At 48.8% G+C, this 23,382-nt stretch overlaps 2 protein-coding genes across 19 annotated transcripts in view; both read right to left on the minus strand.

Annotated features, from left to right (window-relative positions):
• Window positions 1–13,700, minus strand: part of Bmp8a (bone morphogenetic protein 8a) — a 28,124-nt gene extending 14,424 nt beyond the window's left edge. For both annotated transcript variants that reach the window (XM_036179793.1, XM_036179792.1), the window contains exon 1: window positions 13,379–13,700. In XM_036179793.1, coding sequence (XP_036035686.1) covers window positions 13,379–13,700 — 322 coding nt within the window. The remainder of the gene's footprint in view (window positions 1–13,378) is intronic.
• A 6,835-nt stretch (window positions 13,701–20,535) lies between these two features.
• Window positions 20,536–23,382, minus strand: part of Macf1 (microtubule actin crosslinking factor 1) — a 343,882-nt gene continuing 341,035 nt past the window's right edge. For all 17 annotated transcript variants that reach the window (XM_036178125.1, XM_036178128.1, XM_036178123.1 and 14 more), the window contains 2 exons: window positions 22,091–22,220; window positions 20,536–21,222 (listed from right to left, as the gene is read on the minus strand). In XM_036178125.1, the coding sequence (XP_036034018.1) occupies window positions 20,966–21,222; window positions 22,091–22,220 (387 nt within the window). In that variant the 3' untranslated portion in view covers window positions 20,536–20,965. The remainder of the gene's footprint in view (window positions 21,223–22,090; window positions 22,221–23,382) is intronic.

Raw genomic sequence — 23,382 nt, forward strand, 5'->3', positions numbered from 1 at the left:
TTTCTATGTTTGTCCAATCCTCACCTTCCCATAAGTTAGGCTCCGGAATCTCCCAAAGATGCCAAGACTCCAAGAGGCAGCCCCTCAACCATGCTCCGGCAGGGACAAGAGCACTGTGGAGCACTGGGACTTTCGTATACATGTGGGTGCGGAACCCAGGAATCCTAGCTCTCAGCAGAATTCCGTCCATCACAGCAGCTGACACCATGTGCTGATGAAAGCCGTGGTGTACAGTGAGTTAGAATTAGTGAACGTGAGACAGGTGACCAGAGGAGATGCATGAAAGGCCTGCTGTGCTTCCCAGCCCGTTTGCAGAGTCCACTGAGCGAATCTGAGAAAGGGCATGGCCTGGAAGATGTGGTTTCTCGGGTTTTCCCAGTAAAATCCTGTTGCTGGCTGTAATGCTGGTAAAATTCGGTCCCTGGAAGATTCAGATAGACTGGGGGATCCACGACCAATTTCCTGGCCACTGTCCTGCATCCTGACCATGTGAGATATGTCCTGCCAGGAACTGTTGGAGGTGACTCCAGAGGAGGTGGTGAGGTTTGGAGCGAGGTCTCTGCAGTTAATAATGGATAAATGGAGGGAGGGTCCCCAGAATGTCACTTTGGGGTATGTGGGAGAAGGTTCTGGATGTTTTCTTCTGACAGCTTCATAAAATCCTTCAATTTTGCTGGCATAATGGCCCAGAGGTTAAACACATTTACTGCTCTTGCAGAGGACCTAGGTTCAGTTCCCAGCACTCACTTGTCAGCTCACAATCGCCTGTAACTCCAGTTCCTATAGATATGATACAGTCTTCTGCCCAGAGAGCTTCTACACATACATGGTGCACATATATGCACGCAGGCACACAAATACATAAAATAATCATTTTGGGTTTCTTTAATCCTTAAGTTTCTGCATTGATTTTCCCTAGTAGCATTCACAAAGATTACTTCATTTATTTATCACATTTTAAAATTACATTCATTCACTCAGTGTGTGTGTTTGTGTGTTTATCTATCTACCTATCTATCTAGATATACATGCCCACAAGCATGGTATACTATCCTGTAATCACAGCAGTCTAGAGGCAGAGGAAAGAAGCTACTGAGTTCAAAGCTAGCCTGGGTAAGCTGGGCCAGCCTGCACTACAGAGTGAGAGTGTGTCCTTAGGGGTGTGGGAGAAGTGGGATTGGGGATAATGCAGGGGGTATTGTGAGGCCACTTCACGTTCTTTATTCTGAACAATTTAACTGTTTAGGCTACAAGAACAGCAAAGATTTCTTATTCCTTCTGTAGTTCTGTACTAATGTTGTCTGAACCCCATGGAGACTATCATAGGAAGATGAGGCCAATACCAGTGCACCTGAACCAGGCTTATCTCTCCAATGCCTGCTTTCTGTTTCAGGCTGGAGTCCAGGATCCACATTGCATTTCCTTCTCTTCTCTCTGAGGGCTCCTCTGATCTGTCACAATTGCTAGTCTTTCCTTATTTCTCAGTACCTTGGCACCTTTGAAAGGTGCTGGTGACATGTCTCAGTTTGAGCTTGCCTGTGCTCTGGTGAGGACGATGATTATGCACTTTGGGGAATATGGTGACCATACCTTCCTCAGGGCATCAGATTAGACAACATGATGTCTGTGACAGTAACTAATTCCTTGGTGTCTGCCAGATTTCCTCTTCTATGATGTTACCAGTTTTTCTTTTTTTTTTTTTTTGTTGTTGTTGTTTACATCATTATGGATTAATGGATGTTTATTTAATACCATACGCTAACTCCAATACTATTGCTCCCTTCCCCCCCCATCCCCTTCCTTCCTGGCACAGAGTCTCACTATGGTAGCCCAGGCTGGCCTCAAATTCATGGTCTTCTGAAATTCTGAGACCAAATGTGCACTGTCACACAAGGGTCCTTTTCTATGTTGAGAATATGTCGGCATCATAGTCTACATCAAATGCTGTAGGCTCCATCTCTCCCTGGAGAGCTCAGCTTCCTTTGCTGGAGGGATGTTTAGAAAGCAGGATCTGGGTACCAGGTTGCTCATGACTACTGGAGTGTCATTTTTACACTGACTCAGTGGCCCGAGTCAAGAAATAAGCTAGCCCACACCTGAGTATACACCTGTATTTTTGTGTCCGCGTGTTCATGACGACGCAGCTCTTGCAATAATCTGAGCTCAGACTCTGACCTCCAGTCTCAGTCTGGAGTGGAGTTACGTTAGGTGTGGTGAGGCCTCTTGATTAAAACCCTCCAAGAGTTGCTCACTTTGGGTGTGCTTCTCATCCATAGCTCTCCTGAGTCAGAGTCTTCTTTGGGCTGATCTGTCACAGGCACTGTCCTGTAGAGTGTAGGGTGTTGTATGTCCACAGTCCTTGGCAGGATCACCTTCCCCTCCCCATTAGCAATGAGCAGAACTGACTCGAGCTATTGTCCAGGGCCCCCAGGGAGGCAAAACGGACCCTGGTTAAAAAGCACTTCCTTTGACTAATGTCAGACCCCCCCAGCCTTGCTGGCTTAGGATGTGTAATCCCTATAGTGGTCATCTAGTAATAATCAAGAAAAATTAGAAATGTTTTGACTTCCAAATTCAACTTTCAAAAAAATGTCCCAAAGACAGTCACAAAACTACACAAAGAGCTGTGTACAAGGCTATTGCAGCATTAGCTGACCGGAAACAATCCAAACATCAATAGGAGATTAGCTGTGAACTGAGTAATCTTCTCAGTGGGATGCCACACAGCTGGAAAAATCACTGAAGTATGTAGTCTGTCATCGGTCATCTGTCATGACATGTTCTCTAGAAATACCACTTTAGAGCATGGGGTGCAATGTAGATAATAATCCTTTATCTAAATTAAAAGGATAAAAATAGAAATACTATGAACATATACATACACCATGCATACATGTTCATGTACATATGTAATTGTGTGCACATGTATGATATATGCATGTGAATTTATGGGGGTGTGTGCTTGTGTGCACAAATGTGGAAGCAAGAGTAGACATTGGGTGTCTTCTGCTGTCACTCTCCACATCCTGTCTTTGAGACTGGGTCTCTCATTGAACAGCAAGCTGGCTGGCCAGCAGGCTGTAGGAATCTGCCTGTCTCCACCTCCCAGTGCTGAGGTTACAGCACATACAGCTGTGCTCAGCTTTTAACATGGGTGTTAGGGATTCAAACACAGGTCCCCATGGGCACAGCAAATGATCCTAACCACTGAGTTACTGCCCCAGCTCTGTAACTGTATATTTTAAATAGGGAGCTAAGCCACAAACGAAAAAAAATTACTACTTTTGAGTGGTGAAAGGGGACAGGGACAGAGTGCAGAGCATGGAAAAGGGAGTCAGATCACTTGCAAGGCTCCTTGCTTTGCACATTTTGTAAAGATGTCACAAAACATGAAACAAATACCAATTCAAATAACAAAAATAAAGAGCAAATCTAGCAAAATTCAAAGCATGGCAATTGAACTAATTGTATATTAAGTTGGTGGCTTAGCTATAATGAGGAAAATTTTGGGGTATGATTTTAAACAAGAGTAATTTGACTATCCATTCCTAGTGAATGAGTAAGAACAAAATAGAGGGACTGGAGAGATGGCTCAGTAGTTAGCGCACTGGTTGCTTTTGCAGAGAACTTATGTTCAGTTCCCAGCACCCAGTTGGCAACTAATAACTGTTACTCCAGTTCTAGGAGGTCTGATGCTCTCTTCTGGCCTTTTCAGGTTATCCCAGCACTCGGGAGGCAGAGGCAGATGGATATCTGTGAGTTCGAGGCCAGCCTGGGCTACAGAGTGAGTTCCAGGAAAGGCGCAAAGCTACACAGAGAAACCCTGTCTCGAAAAACCAATTGTAATAATGATGATGATGATGATGATGATGATGATGATGATGATAAATAAAAAACAAAAACAAAGCCAGGTATGGTAGTGCATATCCCAGCACTGGGGATGCAGAGGCAGGCAGATCTTTGTGAATTCGAGGTCAGTCTGGTCTACAGAGTGAGTTTTAGGACAGCCAGGGATACACAGAGAATCCCTGTCTCAAAACAACAACAAACAACAAAAACAAGCCAAGCACAATGAGAAGGACTTCTAACCTCAGTACTGGGGAGGCAGAGACAGGCAGATCTCCTGGGTTTACCTGGCCAACCAGCTTAGCCTAATCGGTGAGTTCCAGGCAAGGGAGAGACTCTGTCTTAAAAAACAAGTTGGGTGGTGGTGGCACATACCTTTAATCCCAGCACTTGGGAGGCAGAGACAGGCGGATCTCTGTGAGTTCGAGGCCAGCCTGGTCTACAGAGTGAGATCCAGGACAGGCACCAAAACTACACAGAAAAACCCTGTCTCGAAAACCCAAAAACAAACAAATAAACAAAACGAGGAAAGCACTTGAGGGACAATACTTAAGGGCATCCCCTGACCTCTAAACACACATGTAGGCATGTACATACCACTCATACACATGAGTATGTGCGGGCGTGCACGCGTGCGCACATACACACACACACACACATACACACACACACACACATCAAAACACCACATATGCTAACACTCAGCAAATAAACAGCACCAGACTTTCTTTGCTTGCCTTTCACAGGTGTGCCTCCGCTCGGCACTGCTGACATTTGGGCAGGACATTCTTTGTTATGGGCATCATTCTCTGTATTGTAGGCTTTGAAGCGCCATTCCTGACTTCCTATCAGATGCCCATATGGATTCCTTCCCCTCCCTAGCTGCAATAACAGACAATGACTAGGTAGTGCCTAAGATCCTTAGGGAGGCAAAATTGTTCCTGCTGAGAACCATGGTCTACAGATGGCCCTAGCAACCCATGTTCTATTTTAAAACCTTGTGAGCCAAGACTGTAGAAAGATAAAGAACTAGGCCGGAGAGATGGCTTGACTTCCTCCACAAATCTACTGATCACAGTTTGATCCCGGAAGCCACAGTCAAAGAAGATAACCTACCAAAAGCTGTCCTCTGACCTCAAATGTGCCCTGTGGCAGGTGTTTGCCTGCACACACACACACACACACACACACACACACACACACACAAATATTTTCAATTTTTTAAAAAGATCAGTTTTTATTTTTAGCTTATTTTAGCACATGAATGCAGGTATGCTTGGATGCCACAAGAGGGTGTCAGATCCCCTGGAGCTGGGTGGTTTTTGATCAACCCAACTTGAGTGCTGGGAATAGAACTCAGGTCCTCTACAAGAGAAGCATATATCCTTAACTGCTGAGCTGCCTCTCCAGATCCAATTAAAAACAAAAACAAAAACAAAAACAAAAACCAGAAAAGAAAAGAAAGAACCTGTTGCATGAATCTTAAAGGTACTTGTTAATAAAACTCAAACCCGAGGCCAGTTATTGGAGTGAATGCTGGAAGATCAGAGACACAGAACAAGCCACAGCTATCTCACCTTGCTAATTCCTCAGGTGATCCTGTTTCCTCAGGCTGGAAGCTTCTGAGTCCTCATCCCAATGGTTCTCAGCTGAACTGTGTTGCTCCAAAGCCTGAACGCTTAACCAACCAAATGCTTAACTAACCACATGCTTTACTCCTTTAGTTCCTGGTCCTCACGACTTATATACCTTTCTCTTTCTGCCCCCACTCCTTGGGATTAAAGGTTGTGTTTCTGGGATTAAAGGCGAGTGTCACCATGCTTAGCTGTTTCTAAAGTGGTTTTGAACTCAGAGATCCAGCTGGCTCTGCCTTCCAAGTGCTGGGATTAAAGGTGTGTACCACCACTGCCCAACTTCTGTTATGGCTTACTCTTCTCATTTTCTAGCCACCATTTTTGGCTTTGTTCTAGTGGCTGTCTGTTCTCTGACCCCAGATATGTTTATTTCAGGGAACACACAATATTTTGGGGAACACACAATATTTTGGGGAACACAACACCACCACAAAACCAGCATTCAGAGAGGTGAAGGAAGAGCTGTCCTAGCATAGAAACCCTGAAAAAACACAGGGCCTGTGTGTGTGAACCCTAAAGAAGGCAGCATGGCTGGAATCCAGCAGCAGGGCCTGAGGTACACAAGAGGACCACAGGACAACAGGAAAGGCCAGGCCATTCACAAGACACTCTGTTCCTTACCTCAAATAACAGGGTTCCCAGACACCCTGTGACCTGGGAAGAATTCTATCCAGTTCAACTGTTGCTGATGACAGTCTATGGCACTCAGAGACAACAAGCCTGTCACCACCTGGGCAGCAATGTAGATCTAGAGTTTCCAGCAACGGAGTCTAGGGAGAGGGCTCAGAGTGGAACCACTCACACTGCAAACAGGAATCCTGGAGTGCAGATCCCCACAATCCACATGAAAGCCAGGCAGACTTGATGGCCACCTGCAATCGATGCTCAGGGCAAGGTGGCCAGCTAGACTAGCTGGAATTGGCAAGCTCTGGGTTCAGGGAGAGACCCTGTCAATACCTAAGGAGAAGAGCGGACAAAGAAGGTCCTCGGTGTGCTCCTCAGACCTACATATGTCACACATACCTGCCCTCGCACATGCAAATACACACACACACACACACACACACACACACACACACACACACACACACGCATGCACACACACACACGCACACCACACGAAAGGAAAATAGAGTCTCCAGCAAGGACTCTAGACAGGTAGCTCCACAGAGCTGAGAGATGAGGGGCGTTCAGTATGAGGACATACAGGCTGCCCTCTGCAAAGCTATAAACAGGGAAGCTAAGTTTACCGAGTTTACTGAGCTGCTTGAGGCTTTGAGAAAACAATCCTAGAACCCTTGGCTTCCTTCTCCAGACCCTGATAAAACTAGCTCCAGATGCCATGCTTTGGGAAAAGGCCCACTGTGGGCAGGAGGTGGCTTCTCCGGCCACAGCACTGTCCACATCCTGCCCGTCTGCATCTGGAGCCCTGTGCCCCTCCAGCCAGACTAGACCTCCACATGCCAAACCTTGCGTTGATCAGCAAGACACCCACAAAATGTTTCTCCTAGACAAAGTTAGATTCACTCAGACAACCTAAATCTGTCTTGCTCCTGACCAGAAGAAATAACCCAGAAGTCACCCTCCTCCTCTGCTCAGAGTGGCTGGCCTGGGAATGGGGTCTTCTCACTAGTTTGTAGCAACCCATCTTCCTCTGTCCCTCAGGGCCCATGGGAGAGTTAGCCTCCTCTCTGTCTTAGGCCCCCACCCCACCCCTGCAAGCTGTCTGTCAACCCACCAGCCTCCTTGTGCCTTCTGGCTGAGACCAACCCCACATCCCAGTCTCCTGAGCTTGTTTTCCTAGGTTGCTCTCTCCTCCCTGACACATTTTCTTTTTCCTCAGCCCAGCTGAAGAGCCTCCTCAACTTCCTCGACACCTTTCACACCAGGACACCAGGCTGTGTTCTGACTCCTCATGTCAGTGGGGTGCATCCCCTCTAGATGGTGAGCTCTTTAGGGCAGTAACTGAACATGGCTGGTGGATGGATGGATGGCAGCAGCCTGTTCATCAAGGCACTGTGTTCCGGGGACAGAGAGAGTGACCTTCTGTTCTTCCTCAGGACACTGGCTCAGTGTCCATCACTCACAGCTCCTGGGACTCGGGTGCTGCTGCTGGTCTGGGTGACAGCCATGTCACAGGAGTCTCCATCAGAGGCCACTGGTGTCTGCCCTTGCTGTGAGATTTGCTTCCTTTCCTGGCGGAGCCTTTGAGGGTGGGGACAGGTTCCCAGGCCCTGAGGAGGCAGGGCTGGGCATGACTGCTCTATGCTGCTGGTACCAAAGGCTGAGGGGCCCGCACCAGACTTACAAGACCCTGGACTCATGCAGGACCTCAGAGGAGGGTGGGGCCCTGGGGTTAGTGACCTGTGCATTCTGCACCTGAAGGAATTTCTCCCACCAGTAGCCTCAGTACTGTGGCGAGACCCAGGATCACTCCTGGGGTATTTTCAGCTGAGTCTCCTCACTGACTTTTTTCACAGGTCATTTCCATAAACGGCACTGCACACATAATTACTGGTCCAGTCCTCAGCTGGCTCCAGACCCCAAATTAAAAGGGAACACCCGCAGAGGCTACCACATCAAGCCTGCCGAGGTAAAAAATAATTCCCAGGAGATGTGAGCAAGGGTGCGATTCCTCCAGAAGAAACTCAAAGAAGAACTGAACTGTGGGAATATTCTAGAAAGATGTGGTCATGATGACACATGCTTGCTTATTTACCTATCCTATGACTCACTTTTGGAGAGACCCCCATCAGCAGGCAGGGTGTGTAGACACAGTTTGAGTCAGAACTGAGAAGGTCTTCAGGGTTGGGGTGCAGAGGCAGCTTTCCATTGATGTCATAGATGAGCTCAGGGTAGTATGATACCAGCTTTCAGACTCGGCCATATGAAATGAGTGGCCCTGGAGTTCAACAGGTGGCATATTGGGGTGGAGGTTTTGTCCACAAGGACCCTGGAGTGCCTGTTGAAGCCACCTTTGTCCTGCTGGGTCCCATGGAACTGGGGGTGTTAGGAGACGCTCAGATGTGCTCACTGCTGGCACCACAGACATGGAGAGGGCAGGCTTTTATCCCATCCGATGCAGCTCTCAGTGCTCCCTGACTCCTACAGGGCTGTCTCCTTCCCTTCTGCCAGTCTGCCCTGAGTATCTGTCCATGGGGGCTGTGGCACATGGTGGGGTGAGAGCCATGGAGGGTCCCATTCAGGTCACTTCCAGGTTGTTTCCCAAGGACAAGGAGAAAAAGAGGCTATCTGTGACCCCCAACTCAGGCAGAGAAAGCCAAGCGCCCCAGGAGGTGTGCCATGCAGTCTGGGATGACCTGATCACAGGGAGCTTGCCTGTCAAGGATGGAAGAGCTGAGCTAGGTCAGGTGTATGGAAATCTTGCCCACCTCTTTTAAAACAGGAGCGGAGTTTCTTAATCCAATCTCTAAAAATAGAGGTGGGTGGGCATGGGTGGTAAGGGCACACACACACACACACATACACACACACACACACACACACACCACACATACAGGTGGTGGATGAGAACGAGGATATGCTTTTTTTTGGTAATGGGAAGTAAAGTCAGGGCCTAATGCACACTAGGCAAGGGCTCCACCACTGAGCTATATCCCTCATCTCTTTTTCTTTTTCTTTTCTTTTTAAAAACAATTTATTTTATTACTGAGGCTCAGAGAGGGAAGCCGGGAAAGGCCAACCACAGTGAGGGTAGTCAAGATCGGATTCTCTCCATGTGAGTCCCAGGTCAAACGCCCCTTGGCCCAGCCCTTCTCGGGTCCTCTTGTTTCCAAACTGGGGTGGGGTGTCTGTATGTCACCCCTGACTACCACCTTCACGACACAGCATTGTCTCTCCCACTGGAAGGTCGTCTCTGAAAGGACACAGACAGCGCCTGTTCAGTGTGACTTCCCCAGCAACTAAACCAGGAGCCAGGCCTCCTGGCACATAGTAGGTACTGCCTGATTACTTGTGGAAGAAATGGATGAATGAGTGAGCGAGTGAGTGAAGAAATGACCGAATTCCCTGGCAAAGGATCAAAGGACGTGACCCTGAGGTCAGTGGTGTGAAAGCATCACCCTCAAAGTCACATGGCTGGCAGGGGCAGAGCTGGACCAAGGCCTGGTCTCTCATTCCCTCAGATCTGGCCGCCACAGTTCATTGCTGCCCTGCCTCGCCATCTGAGGCCTCAGAAGAAAAGCTCCTGGGCTGGGAAAGGGGCCTAGGCTCGTGCAGACGGCTCCATGTGGTCCTGCCTGGACTCTGACTGTCGGTGCTATTTGTGCCTCAGTTTCCCCATCCAGAACACAGCCACCTGCCTGTCCACTGACATGAGCAGAGCTGGTCCTTCCTGCCCCCTTCCACCCTTGGGAAGGACAGGAGGGCCTGAGGCCACCCAGCCCAGGGGCGGGGCAGTGAGGCCAGCAGGTGCCACTGAAACAGAGCCGAGGATCAGGGCTGGGAGGCATCTTCCTTTTCTGATACTATCACAGCAGACAAGGAACAGGACCACTGAGGGAAGGCACATACATGATAGAGACCAGCAGGGACCGAGGGTGGGTCGGGAGGGGACAATAGGGTCTGGTGCTGAGAGTACCAACTTAGTTCAGGGACACCAGGGACAGGAGTCTGCTGTCACACTGCTCCACGGGGCCACAGCCATTGACACCCTGGCATGCTGGTTCCTGGGCCCTGACCTTCAGGCTTGGGCCTGGGCTTGCCAACAGAAGGCATCCGGGTACATGCCTGACACACGGGGCCTGGTAATCACCAGGTAAGCAATCATTCTAAGATGGGCATTGTAGCTCAGGCCTTTAATCCCAGCACTCAAGAGGGAGAGGCAGGCAGATCTATGTGAGTTCAAGGCCAGCCTGGTCTATAGAGTGAATCTACATAACGAGACTCTGTCATGAAAAAGAACAAACAACAAAATCACTCTAGCTTGGCGAGCTTATTGCTGTGGCCAGTGTATCAAAATAAAGACATCGCTCTGACGGGTCACCCACAGTGTGTCCGCGTTCAACTGATGGGTCACCCACAGTGTGTCCGCATTCAACCAAGGCCTGTTGTTAATTCCACAGGTCTAAAGGCAGTGGTTGTGGGTTGGGGAGCGGGGTCAGTCAGTGTGGGGAAGACAGGATTTAGATGGGTGTGTCCTAAATGCTGTGTCTTGGTCCTGCTATTTAGCCCCTCTGGGGCCATGAAACAGGATGGTAAGACAGGTTCATGCACTGCTGCCCCAACCAGATGAGAACTGGAAGGGTGCAAAAGGCAAAGGCTAACTTTGCTTCTAAACACAGGACACACAGCCTTTGGTTGGCTTTTAGAATCTATTTCTAGGTTCCAGTGTGCACGAGACACAGAAACACAGGGCTAAGTTATCTCCTCCCTTCTTTCCGTCTCTCCTTCTCCTGCTGCCTTTCTCTCAATAAGGTCTGCTGTTACTCTGGTGGTCTGGATGGCTTTAAATATATGGTGTAGCCCAGGCTGGCCTTGAAGCTGTGGCAATTCTCCTGCTTCAGCCTCCCTTAGTGCTAGGTTTACAGTAGTGATTCACCACATGCAGTCACATAGATTGTATTGCTTTTACTTGCAAAGCTGGGCTGCAGCTGGTGGGTCTGGGGTTAGCAGTGGCCTGGCTCCTGCTCACACTAGGGCAGCAGTGGCCTGGCTCCTGCTCACACTAGGGCAGCAGTGGCCTGGCTCCTGCTCACACTGGGGGGTGGTGGTGGGGGGCGGTGGCAGTGGCCAGGCCCAGTTCACACTCTAAGTGAAGGGAGGCTGCTTTTCCGTTCTTGTTCATTTGTCAGTCAGTCATATAACCTTGAGGACAGGCCACTAGGGGTCCCATATATGCATCTATTTTCAGACAGAGTCTCACTGTATAGCCTTGGCTGGCTTGTCTGGAACTCATAGAGATCCACCAGCCTCTGCCTCTGGAGCACTGGAATTAAAGTTGTGTGTCATCATGCCTGGCCAAGGAGTCCCATTTAAAGGGACAGATGTTAGGCTCAGACACAAGGGACCCCCCTAAAGCTGCACAGCAGCAGCAGCAGCAGGCCCTCCTCTGTGTACAGCACCAGCTCCCACAAGAGCTCTTCAGGTTTTGACCGAGGATGGGGGTGGGGTGCAGAACATGGGCTGGTGATTCATTCTGATCGGCAGCTCCTCTGGGGACATTCTTGGGCAACTCTATCCTTAGTTCTTAGTCCTAAGCCCTGGGTCAGCTTGTCCTAAGGACCAAGAGGCAGTTACAGCCCCACATGTGGTCTGCCCTAAATCCCCACCCTGCCCTCTGGGCAGAAAGGCAGTATCTAGATCCCTCCATGGAGCTGTCTCCCCGCTGTGCTCTGCTCTACCCTACCTCAGCCACCACCAGCTCTGGATGGGAAAGAGAGGCTTGGCTGCCCTCTCTTCCTGCCTTCTGGTAGGAAGGCAAGTGGCTGAGGACACACACCCTGCTGTCCAGTCCCCTGGGTTCCTCTGTCCATGCCCTATCAAAAGCATCTTGGAGGGAATATCACCAACCTGAGCACTGGATGCAGAGCAATTGTAGGGCAGCCACTGACTCTCTGCGTCTCCCTCCCATCCCTGGGCAATGGGAGTAGAGACTGTGGCTAAACACCCAGCTTTGAGGTGGGTGCTGTGCTATGCTGTGCAGGGGCTGGTGACCGTGGCAAGGCCCTGTTCCCTGCTTTCAGCTCAAGGCCTGGTACTCAGACTGACCCAGCCTAGTGTCTGCTTAGACCCTGACCCACCACAAGCGTCAGCAAAACAGGTGAGGACCTGACCAACTATGATGCAAAGGTATTCTGGAAAAGCACCTTTCAGACTATTAGAGGTTGGGGTTGGAGAGATGGCTCAGTGATTAAGGACACCTGCTGCTCATGACTTCCTATAATCTTTGACCCCAGAGGATCTGACGCCCCCTTCTGCCCCCACGAGGCACTGCTTGCACTTGGTACACATACATATATGAAGGTAAAACCTTATATACATAAAGAAAAATACTTTTTAAAGGTGGGGGAGGTAGCTGCAGAGATGGCTCAGGAGTTAAGAGCATTAGCTGCTCTTCCAGAGGACGCTGATTTGATTTTCCAGCACCCACGTGGCTGCTCACAACTGTCTGAACTCCAGTTCCAGGGGATCTGATGCCCTCTTCTAGCCTCGTCCAGCAGCAGGCATGAATGTGGTGCATAGACATATATGCAAGCAAAATACCAATACACACACATTAAAAAGTAAAGACTAGTAGTAGGGGAAGGTGGCCCTGAGGTCTAGAGATACATGGGAAAAGGAAGAGCCACACTTTGGGAGAATGGACTCACAGCTGCCCCTTGGACCATTCACTGCCCTGAACACTCACTCCATGCCAGACCAAGGTCCAGATATTGGGGCCCAGTCCCACAGAATTACAGTCATGGCTTGAGTCCGTCCACTCCACCTCTTGACAGTGCACCCCACCCACCCCCTTCCTGCTGCCCAGAAAGAACCTGCCCTCAGGGCATATGGGTCAGCTCTGGTCACTTTGATGATATGACCACAGGTTTCCACGATGAACTTTGTCCCTCTCTTCTGGGCTGCGTTTATCACAATGACAGCATCACAGTCTCTGTTTACTCATCAGTCTTCCCAGGACCAACCTCGACCTGGGCCTAGGAGACCTGGGCATCACCAGATTCCCACACCTGGGTGCCTTGGCAGGCAAAGACCCTGGGAACTCGCTCTAGCCCTCAGACCTTCCAGTCCTGACCCCTACAGTTGTCTCGTCCCCGTGGTGCTGTTGCACCTTGGCTTCCTGTCCTGGGGGGCACTATCCGAGGACATTATCCTTAGATAGGCAGCTATGCCCACTCCACATGGAGACTGCTGCCACCAGGGGCCCTCGAACTCACCCATATTGACGAAGCTCATGACCAGGTCGGCGCGGCTGTGAGGCTGAGGGGGCCCGCCGTCGTCATCATCGGCCATGGCGTGGTACAGGTCCAGCATGAAGAGGGGCGCGGACGCTGGTTGCCGGGAGGCAGCAGGTGGCACACGGGGTCGGGGCCGCCCAGGCAGCCCGAGCACCGCCAGGATCTCTCGCTGCATGTCTCGGCGCTCGCGCGCTCCCAGGCGACGCTGGGGACAGGTGTGTGGGGGCCGTGGGCTGTGGCCGCCTCCCAGGGCGCACAGAGCCAGGCCCAGCAGCCAGAGCGGCCCCGGACGCACTGCCATCTCGGACTCTCAGCGGACGCGCACCCACCGGCAGCCGGGCGGGCCCGGGCGCGACGCCCCGACAGCGAGGACCGGACGGCCCCGCGGATCCCCTGAGTTCGCACCTGTCGTGGGCAGCTCTGCAGCGGCCGCGCACCACGCGCTCGGCAGGCGGTGCTGAGCCCGTAGGTCCCGCAGAGCTACTTGGGCTCCCGCGACGCGGACCCGCCAGTGTCCGGAGCGGGACCTCCTGTGGCCTCGCAGACAGGCGAGCGCCTTCTCGGCCCCGCCCCTGCCCGGGCCAACCAATGGAGACTAGGGGGCGGGCCCGAGTGCGGACCGACTCCCGCAGGGTGTCTAAGCAGATACCGCTGCACCGGAGTGGTGGGAGCGCCTGGTGCGACCCTGAGGTAAGCAGCCGGCCGATCGGGGAAAGGCCTTCAAGGGTGTCCTGGGTCCCATCCAGATGGCGGGGCGCACGCTGGGCTCCGCGCGGAGACGTCGGAGTCTCTGGAGCAGGCACCTGTGCCCTAGGCCGGGTGGGATCCGCTGCGTCGCCCTTCTCCTCGACATAGCGACTTAGATGGAGTCCAGACATAGTTCGGCCGTCTGGTCTGGGCTGATGCCAGCCATGCCGCGAGGGTGGGGCACATTCCGTTGCACACTCCTCGGGTGCCAGGCGCCTTCTCCACTCGGTGGATCTCGTTGCTGATCCAACATGGGGTGGGCTCTGGAGCTCCCCGAAGGGGGTCACCTTTGCTTAGCTCCTCATTTGTGACAACCTCCAGCAGCTTGCAAGAAAGGGACCCCGGGAAAACTCGTTGACTTACACCCCTTTCTGCATTCCCGCCTCCCATGGCTGCTGCCACAGCATTGACTCTCCGTCATAAGTAGCACTGACTCCCGGCTCAAGGAGCACGGAGACCAAGCTGAAAGGAATTGACCAAGAAAGACGGAAGTCAGTGGACCGAAAGTACCCAGCAGAGGGAACGACTGTGTCAGGCTGGGAGTGTCAGCATGGCAGGTAGCAGCGTTTCCAGCCTATTCTTAGTGTTCACACACCATTACGGGGCACACAGCGCTCCCCCCCCCCTCTCTCTCTTCCCTCCCTCCCTCCCTCCCTCCCTCCCTCCCTCCTTCCTTCCTTCCTTCCTTCCTTCCTTCCTTCCTTTCTTTATTTTTCTTTCTCTTCTTGGTTTTTCAAGGAAGGGTTTCCTCTGTGTAACAACCCTGGCTGTCCTGGAACTCGCTTTGTAGACCAGGCTGGCCCCGAACGCACAGAGATCCATCCATCTGCTTCGGCCTACTGCGTGCTGGGATTAAAGGCATGGGCCACCACTGTCCAGCAGTCTTTTCTTTTTTTTTTTCTTTTTTCTTTTCTTTTCTTTTCTTTTCTTTTCTTTCTTTCTTTCTCTCTCTCTCTCTCTCTCTTTCTTCCTTCCTTCCTTCCTTCCTTTCTTTCTTTCTTTCTTTCTTTCTTTTTTTTTTTTTTTTAGGCAGATTCTCACTATGTAGCCTTGGCTGACCTGGAACTTGCCCTGTAGACCAGGCTAGCCTCAAATTTATAGAGATATGCCTGCCTATGCTTGCCTCTGGGATTAAAGCATGTGCTATTGTGCCTATATATATATATATATATATATATATATATATATATATATATATTTTAACAAATGGGGAAGCTGAAGCATACAGAGGTTAACTGAAGAGCTGGAAGTGAAGGGTGGGTGCTGGAGGGCTTCCAGGAGGGGGACCATAAATGGCCCTGTAGGCGGTGCTACATGAGCATTTGGGCCCGTTATGGATTCTCCAGTGTGGATTCAAAATAAAAATCCAAATAAATGTATAACGGTCACCAAAATATGCTGAGGTGATCTTTCAAAACTTTTCTTTTTTCTTTTCTTTTCTTTTCTTTTTTTTTTCCGAGACAGGGTTTCTCTGTGTAGCTTTGCACCTTTCCTGGAACTCACTTGGTAGTCTAGGCTGGCCTCGAACTCACAGAGATTTGCCTGGCTCTGCCTCCCGAGTGCTGGGATTAAAGGCATGCGCCACCACTGCCCGGCAACTCTGCTCTTTCTTAAATGTGTGCACTTCCTGTGTACAAGTGTCTTCTCCTCTGAGGTCAGAAGAGGGCGGTGGATCCTCTGGAACTGAAGTTACAGCCTGTTGTGAGCCACCTGATGCTCTGGGAACTGAACCCAGGTCCTCTGTGAGAGCAGTCAAGCGCTCTTAACTGACGAGCCATCTCTCTAGCCTTGTTTCAAATTTTAAGTATCAACTGATTCTTCAAGTAATCATCCACAGTCTATCTTTCATCCAACAGGTCGATCTCCATACTGTTTCAAAGCCCCCATCAAGACAATGAATGACTGAGGGAGCAGGAAGATCGCTGTAAATTCAAGGCCAGAGTAGTTTACATCGTTCTGGAAGGCCAGGATTGGCTTCATAGCTACATAGTTAGACCTCGTCTCAAAACAAAAACTACAGAACAAGGAGGAGGAGGAGGAGGACAAGGATGGAAAGAAGGAAGAAAAGGGGGGAAATGCTGGACTTCTCAGGATGCTGTTGCTAAGGAGCCTTTAAAACTGCCCACACTGCGGTTAGAGCTAGACTGTGGGTGGAGGGAGACAAGTGAAGTTGGAGACAGATACAGTGCTAGGGGAGGAGACTGATAATGACTTCGTGAGGGAATGAATCCAAGGGCTTGATGACTGAAAAAGGTAGGTAGTAAGATGGTCTCCATATAATTTTTGTTCAGGAGTTCTTGAGTCTCCTGCACACAGTCCCCTCTCCCCCTGTCCCCTCTGGACCCTGGGTACCCTCTGCACCAGACTCCATACCATACCACCGAGAACCTTCCACCCCACCTGTAATTCTCAGGTTGCATTCTAGGCTACCAGCATGGGACTGGTTTTGGGGGTGGAGTAGGGAGGTCATTCATCTCAGCTTAGGAGCTAGCCACCTATTTACCACAGTGCTTCACATTCTTGTGAATAGAAGCAGGGTTTAGCCAGCTACCCAAGAGCTGCCATCCAGTATTCAGTTTGTCCATGGCCATGGTGGGTTGCTCTCTACTGGGCCGGGATTCCACCAAGACTCCACCTTTGGGCAGTTCCCGCTCTAACAGAGTTGACTGTCTGGGAACTTGGCCATTTCAAAGGCAGAATGAAAGCTGGACCCCCAGAGGAGCCGGTGGTTTCTGAAAGGGCAGAGTAGGGGTGCTGGGAAGAGGGAGGTGGGTTCCTGTGAATGAAACTCTGAAACAGCAGAAAGACTAAGGTGTCTAAAGTTTCTTGGAGAAGAGAGTGTCCAAACGTGAGCTTTCTGGCTCACCTGCTGTCACTTTGATAAGTTACTCAACTTTATCCTTAGGGGGACTCAAGGTCATAGAATTGGGACCTGTATTGAGATGTATCTAGAGTGTATAATGTATGGAATGCTGGCAAGCATCCCATGAACTTTGGCTGTTGATGTATCAGCTAAAGCCCCAGCAGCCACTAAATTTGTATCATTTTTCTCGAATGTGTGTGCACACGTATGTGCATGTCATGTGTGGAGGTCAGAGAACAACATCTGGGAGTAGTTGGTTTTCTCTTACCATGTGGGCTCTGGATTGAGCTCAGGTCATTAGCCTTGGTGGCAAGCACCTTTATTTGCTGAACCATCTCATTGGCCATTAAACATGTCTCAGAACTGTTATTACGGTGGAGAAAGGCTTATGTACAGGTTAGATGATGATTTTGTGGAATCCATTCCCAGCCTTTTTGTGGGTTCTGGGATTAAAGGGAGGTCTTCGGGTGTGTGTGGCCACCACCTTTATGGCTGATCCACCTTGTCAACCTCTGTAGCATTTTAAGCCCTTTATTTGCCTATTTCCTATGTCTTCCACAGCTTCCTGTTGAATGGAAATAAGCTTTCTGTGATGCTACTAAGCTTTTGGATGCATCTCCCCCCCCCCTTTTTTTTTTTGAGACTGGGCTTCTTCTCTGTGTAATCTTGGCTGTCCTGGAACTCACTCTGTAGACCAGAGTGGCCTGGAACTCATAGAGATCTGCCTGCCTCTGCCTGTGCTGGGATTGAAGGCACGCACAACCACCACGCCCACTTCTGTTTTTGAAAGATTTATTTTAATTGTGTGTGTGTGTGTGTGTGTGCAGATGAGTGCCTATGTTCTTAGAGGCTAGAGGCATTGGATTTCTCACCCTATGTAGGTGCTGGGACTTAGCTCAAGACCTGCTCTTAATCCCTGAGCCACCTCTCCAGGTGCTCCCCACCCACACCTGCCAGCTGAGCTTTGCTGGACACTTAGGACCTAAACCCGGAAAGTAAATAAGAGCAGGTAGTCTACCCCAGAAAGATGGGTGCTATCCACTCCTGACATGCTCCTGCTGTTGGGCACCAGGAAGCAGAATCCAATTTTGGTGAAAGCACTATCCTACATTAAATTCCAATAGCTTTTTAAGGAAAAGATTTTAAATGAAAAGCAAATCTATTTAAATTATGTGTACATAAAGCTGGTTGTAGTAGCACATGACTTTAATCCCAGCACTTGGGAGGCAGAGACAGTGGTCTACCTAATGAGTTCCAGAACAGCCAAGGCTACATAGTGAGACCTTGTCTCAAAAACAAAATGAGTAGGTGTGTCTGTCACATGTAAGTATGTACATGTGAGTGCAGATGCCTACAGAGGCAATCTGATAAGGGTTCTGAGAGAAAACCCAGGTTCTTTGGAAGAGCAGCAAATGCTCTTAGCATCTCTCCAGCCCCAAAAGATTTTTAATTATGAGTATGTGTAGTATGTGGATATGTGCATGTGTGCATAGGTATCCATGGAAGCCAGAAGATTCCCTGAAGCTGGACTTACAGGTGGTTGTATGCCACTGTATGGATGCTGGGAACTGAGCAAGTCTTCTCCAAGGGCAGCAAATGCTCTTAATGGCTGAGCCCATTCTCCAATCCCAAGTTGATGATAGCTTTAAGGTCACCCAGTAAGTGTGGAACACACCAGGCTATCTATATATTTCCTTCAATCTGAACAGGTGGCCGTATGGAGCTTTGGCAAACAAGCATTTACATCTTGCCAAATTCTAGAATTCTAAGAGGGGCATGTGGCCTGAAGAGCAAGATCACAGATCTGAGTTTGAGCCCTGTTTTGAGTTCTCATTATTCAAGTCAGTATCTGGTTGTTCTAGTCATGTCAAAGCCAGCTAAGGACTGGAGGAAGTGGAAGCATCAGACTAGCACAGGAGTCCCAGGTTCAACCCCAGAAACATTTACTAGTAGTCTCATACTGTGATCTGAATACATCTGCCTCTCCATCTGTAAAACAAAGGAATCAGAATAGACTGCCTTCCAGAATTGAGAGATGTCCAGTGCACTCAACTTCACCTGACCCAGTAACTAGGTAGTTTTCCTTCATGAGTCTGGACACTAGCCAGAGGGCTTCTACCTTTTCCACTGGGGACTATGACAGGAGGGCATGTGGGCAAACCAGTAAATTCAACAATAGTGAAGGAAATAATGGCTCTTGAGATTTACACAGCTGCAAGACATCAGTCTAGGTAAGCACCAGGTGGCGTGTATCATCTGGCCACTGTGAGAGTGGGGGTGGGCTTGTCTATGGTTACCCATCCCCCATATAAGCCACCCTGAAATCAGCTCTTTATGGTGTCATCTGACCAGCTAGTTCAGCAAATAGGGGTCTTTCTGTGCCACGGGCTTGCATATCCATCTGCTTCCATCCTACATAGTGGCCTCAAGGTTAACAGAACTACTTTGGCTTGTGAAGTTCATTCAAGTCATAGAAATTTCACCATACTGTGGGACGTTTGCCCACCCCAAGGCAAACTTCTCACATACTATCTGTTGAATCACGTATGTGGACAGTGTCCCTACACATCTGTGTGAAAACATTCCGCTTCTTTGGTACCTCGTTAAAATTAACAAGGGTGAAAAAAAAGTAATGAGTTCTATGATTTTTCCATCAAGAAAACGCTTGTTGAATGATGTATTTAAGTACTACAACATTTTTATGCCATTGGGGTAACATTGAAATATAAAGTAGTGATTCAGAATAAAGCCAGGAATTACAAAACATCTGTAACTGCAAGCAATTTTAATACAAAAGTGTGTCTTGTTTTAAACAGTTCATTGGTACAGCTTCAGTTTCTGCCTCAATTAAAACCAATTGAGATAATCACACAGCAACATGGTCGGAGCTGACAAGGAACAGCAGCTAAAAAACAGGAGCCCCAGACAGCCCCCTTCATGGTTGCTTGGTCAGCTGACTTTATTACACACACAAAAGACGGAAGCAAACGGGACTGGTGAACAAGTGTGCTGGTGAACTCCGTTAAAGGATGAGCAAGTGTTTGTCTTAGGTCCACATTTCAAAATAGGCTTATGGAATTCATTCCTCAGTTTGTGGGAGGTTGATCGATTTAAATAAATAGCAAAAAAAAAAAAAAAAAAAAAAAAAGCAGATAAACAGATCTGTAATTCACAGTGCCACCAAGGAGTCTCTCCCTCGCCAGGGCTGGGGGCCTGGTGAGCACAGGAGTTCTTGATGGCTAGGCTGGACAGTTAGTTACAAATCAGTTTCAAACCCCAATGTTCTGAAGTTTTCTTTTTCCCCTGAATCCTAGCAGCTATGTGCCTTTAACACCCAGGACAGAGACATTAGTGTAAGACAGTACTGCAATGAACTTCTTTGCTGGATCCTGTGCAAACGGACTAGAGGAGGTTCTGTCTCTCCAGCTAGAATTACATGACAGTGAAACAATGGAAATGCAATCCTAAGTACCCTCTTCTTAGTTCTTGCTAATCCAGGTGTCTGTGATTTAAAAAGAAGAGTTCCTTAAACATTGCGGAATTCTTATTTTTTAATATAATTTATCTTGCTGATATAGCAAGTCAAGTTTATAAAGAAGATGCATTTAGGAATAATCCTAAAAGATAAAGCAGGTTTACAACCCTGCGCCACATGAAACCCTATTTAGAGGCTTTTCTTTTTAATACACATTTGCATCTTGACCTTTTGTTTTCCTCAAATATTTCATCTCTGGGCCCCATCCATTACAGGGTTACCAGGAGGCAAATTTTATCTACATAAATATTCACATGAAAATAGTAACTTACAAAAAGGAAAAAAAAAAATAAGGCAGCTTCATAACACAATTATTCTTTTACAATTTTAACAATATAACTTCTCCCGTTCAGAATAAATATACACCCAATGTATGGAGCAGGATTCAAAGTGGATAGTGGTGTGAGGTGCTTGTACAGTGTTATCGCTTGGGACCCGGAGTCCTGGGAGAGGCAGTGGTGGTCTTCTTCGACATGGTTGGGATTTTGGAAGGTTTGGTGAGCCCTCTTCTGGAGCTGCCCTGGCCCCCTGCAGCACTGCTTTCAGAAGTGTCTGAACAAGCCGACTGAGTCTCTAGAAGGTCAAAGTCAGAGGCATCACTTCCTCTCCGACTGCTGGCTCGGCTCCCGGCCCGGCTCCCGGCCCGGCTCCCAGGACGGCTGGCAGACTTCTTAGGGTCTGGAATTTAAGAGTAAAGCAGAAGATTTAATGGAGAAGGTGTGATATGGAAACACAAGTGACTGGAGGCCAAGGGGTTGCTGCTAATAGCTCTTGATTCGCTGAGTGGCCTTGGAGGAAATCACAGCCATTCTGGATTCATAGCTCACTACAGCAGGCGATGAGCCTTTTCTGGTTTGTGAGGCTACCTGTGATCCCGAGCAGCACAAAGTGGCTATCAGCAGCCAGACCATCTTTCTTTCTTTCTTTCTTTTTCTTTTTTTCTTTTTTTTCCGAGACAGGGTTTCTCTGTGTAGTTTTGGTGCCTTTCCTGGAACTCACTCTGTAGACCAGGCTGGCCTTGAACTCACAGAGATCCACCTGGCTCTGCCTCCCCAGTGCTGGGATCAAAGGTATGCGCCATCACCTCTGGGCCCAGATCACTTTACCAAGCTGCTTAGACACCACAGCTCAGGTAGGTGAACTGATGAGGTTGTAGCAGATGTGAGCAGATGGCAAATGGAGGTGCAGGGGGGAAGGGGAGAAGCCAAGAGGCCAGTTTTCAGGTTCCCAGGAGGAGCTGCTGTTAGCCAGCTTCTACTTTCCCAGTTCACCAGCAGCCATAGAAAACACAGTGCACTGGGAAAGTTATGAACAGTTTACTTAGCTCTGGGCTGCCCTTTCGCTCTCCCTACTGGTCACTGCTGATCCACACAGGGCTCCAGTGTGGAGTGCAGGAGGTTAGTTTGCTGCACTGATAAGAAAAGGTAATGGCCGACTACAAAGTCTTTCTGGGCAGAACACCGAGTGCTCCTCCCAGCACTGGGGCCTGAGAGGCCAATGCTTGCCCACTTCTTCCACCCCAGCCCTATGCATGGTGGGTACTTACCTGCCCGGTTAGCTTTGGCACCCGTGGAAGCTGGAGAAGAACTATTGCTGGTGTCGCCAGCAAGGGATGTTCGGCTAGAATGGAAAGTTGGTGTTGGTCGTTTTAGCTTGCTGCCTGTTGCTGGAATAACCTTAAAAATAATAAAGATTATATTTACTTGATAAAATCTTTAAATATGTAATTATACAGTCGATTTAAGCGCCTCTTTATAGACAACTATTTGAAAAAGCAACTTAAAAGTCCAGGAAAACAAAGATTTTTTTTTTTTTTAACAAAATGCTTTAATCATGGATTTTAAAAATATTCTCAAGAGGTTTCAAGGTCCAATTAAAAATTTGAGCGTCTTCTAGTGCCTATTATTCCCTAGGAATGGCAACCTTTCAATGTCTGTTAATACTGCTGATAAACTTCCCTAGAAATAGGAGAAGATCTTCAAGAAGAAAGACACTACAATTACAAATGAACGATGAGTTACAAGAGAAAACCAAATAGCTCTGTGGACCAGTGTGCTGGAGCAGCATCTAAAGCAGGCTCAAGTGACACCCGCCAGCCACCAGCACACAGAACAGCTGTAGTCAAGATCTCTTATGAGCACCTCTCTCTCTCTGCTTCTCCCTCAGGAGATAAGGGATGGATCCTGTCTCTCCATTTCTGTCACACACCCTTCCTGTTCAGCCATCTTAGAAGTCTGGGCCTCCTTGCTGTTTGCCCTACGGCCCAGTGAAGTCTTGTCCCCTTGTTCTTACTGAGCCCACACTGTCACTGTGCAATGACCTTCCTCCCCAAACACACTCATGGCTTAGACCATGTACTTCAGGGCTATGTTGAGAGGGTGATCTCGTTGGAGAGGCCTCCCATCTCAACACCAGTGGAAGCTTTCTTCTGCTTCTGCATTTCCATTTTTAAGGATAGCATTTTTCACTGCTTGACATACATGCAAGCTTATTGCCTTTGTCTCACATTAAAGCATCAATTCCATAAAAGTAGAAACTTTTGTTATTATGTACTCTTACATCTTAGCACCTACAACTACATGGCAAAAAGGACTCCATACCACCTTGCTGAAAAACAATGCACAGACGCACATCTTAACTTGAACAAGAGTTGCATTTTATGATTGCTGTTACTGGTAGAGCTACATTTCCTTACTCACATAGACTTAATGTAGAGAAAGAATATTTTAAAGTCTGTTTAAAAATATTACTTATGACAAGGTATACTATTCCTTGAAGTAAGCTGGGTAAATTGTTTTCCAGAACCTTTTTTGTTTTTTCGAGACAGGGTTTCTCTGT

The sequence above is a fragment of the Onychomys torridus genome, chromosome 2 (genome assembly GCF_903995425.1).
Source record: "Onychomys torridus chromosome 2, mOncTor1.1, whole genome shotgun sequence".
In the NCBI taxonomy this organism is placed as follows: Eukaryota; Metazoa; Chordata; class Mammalia; order Rodentia; family Cricetidae; genus Onychomys; species Onychomys torridus.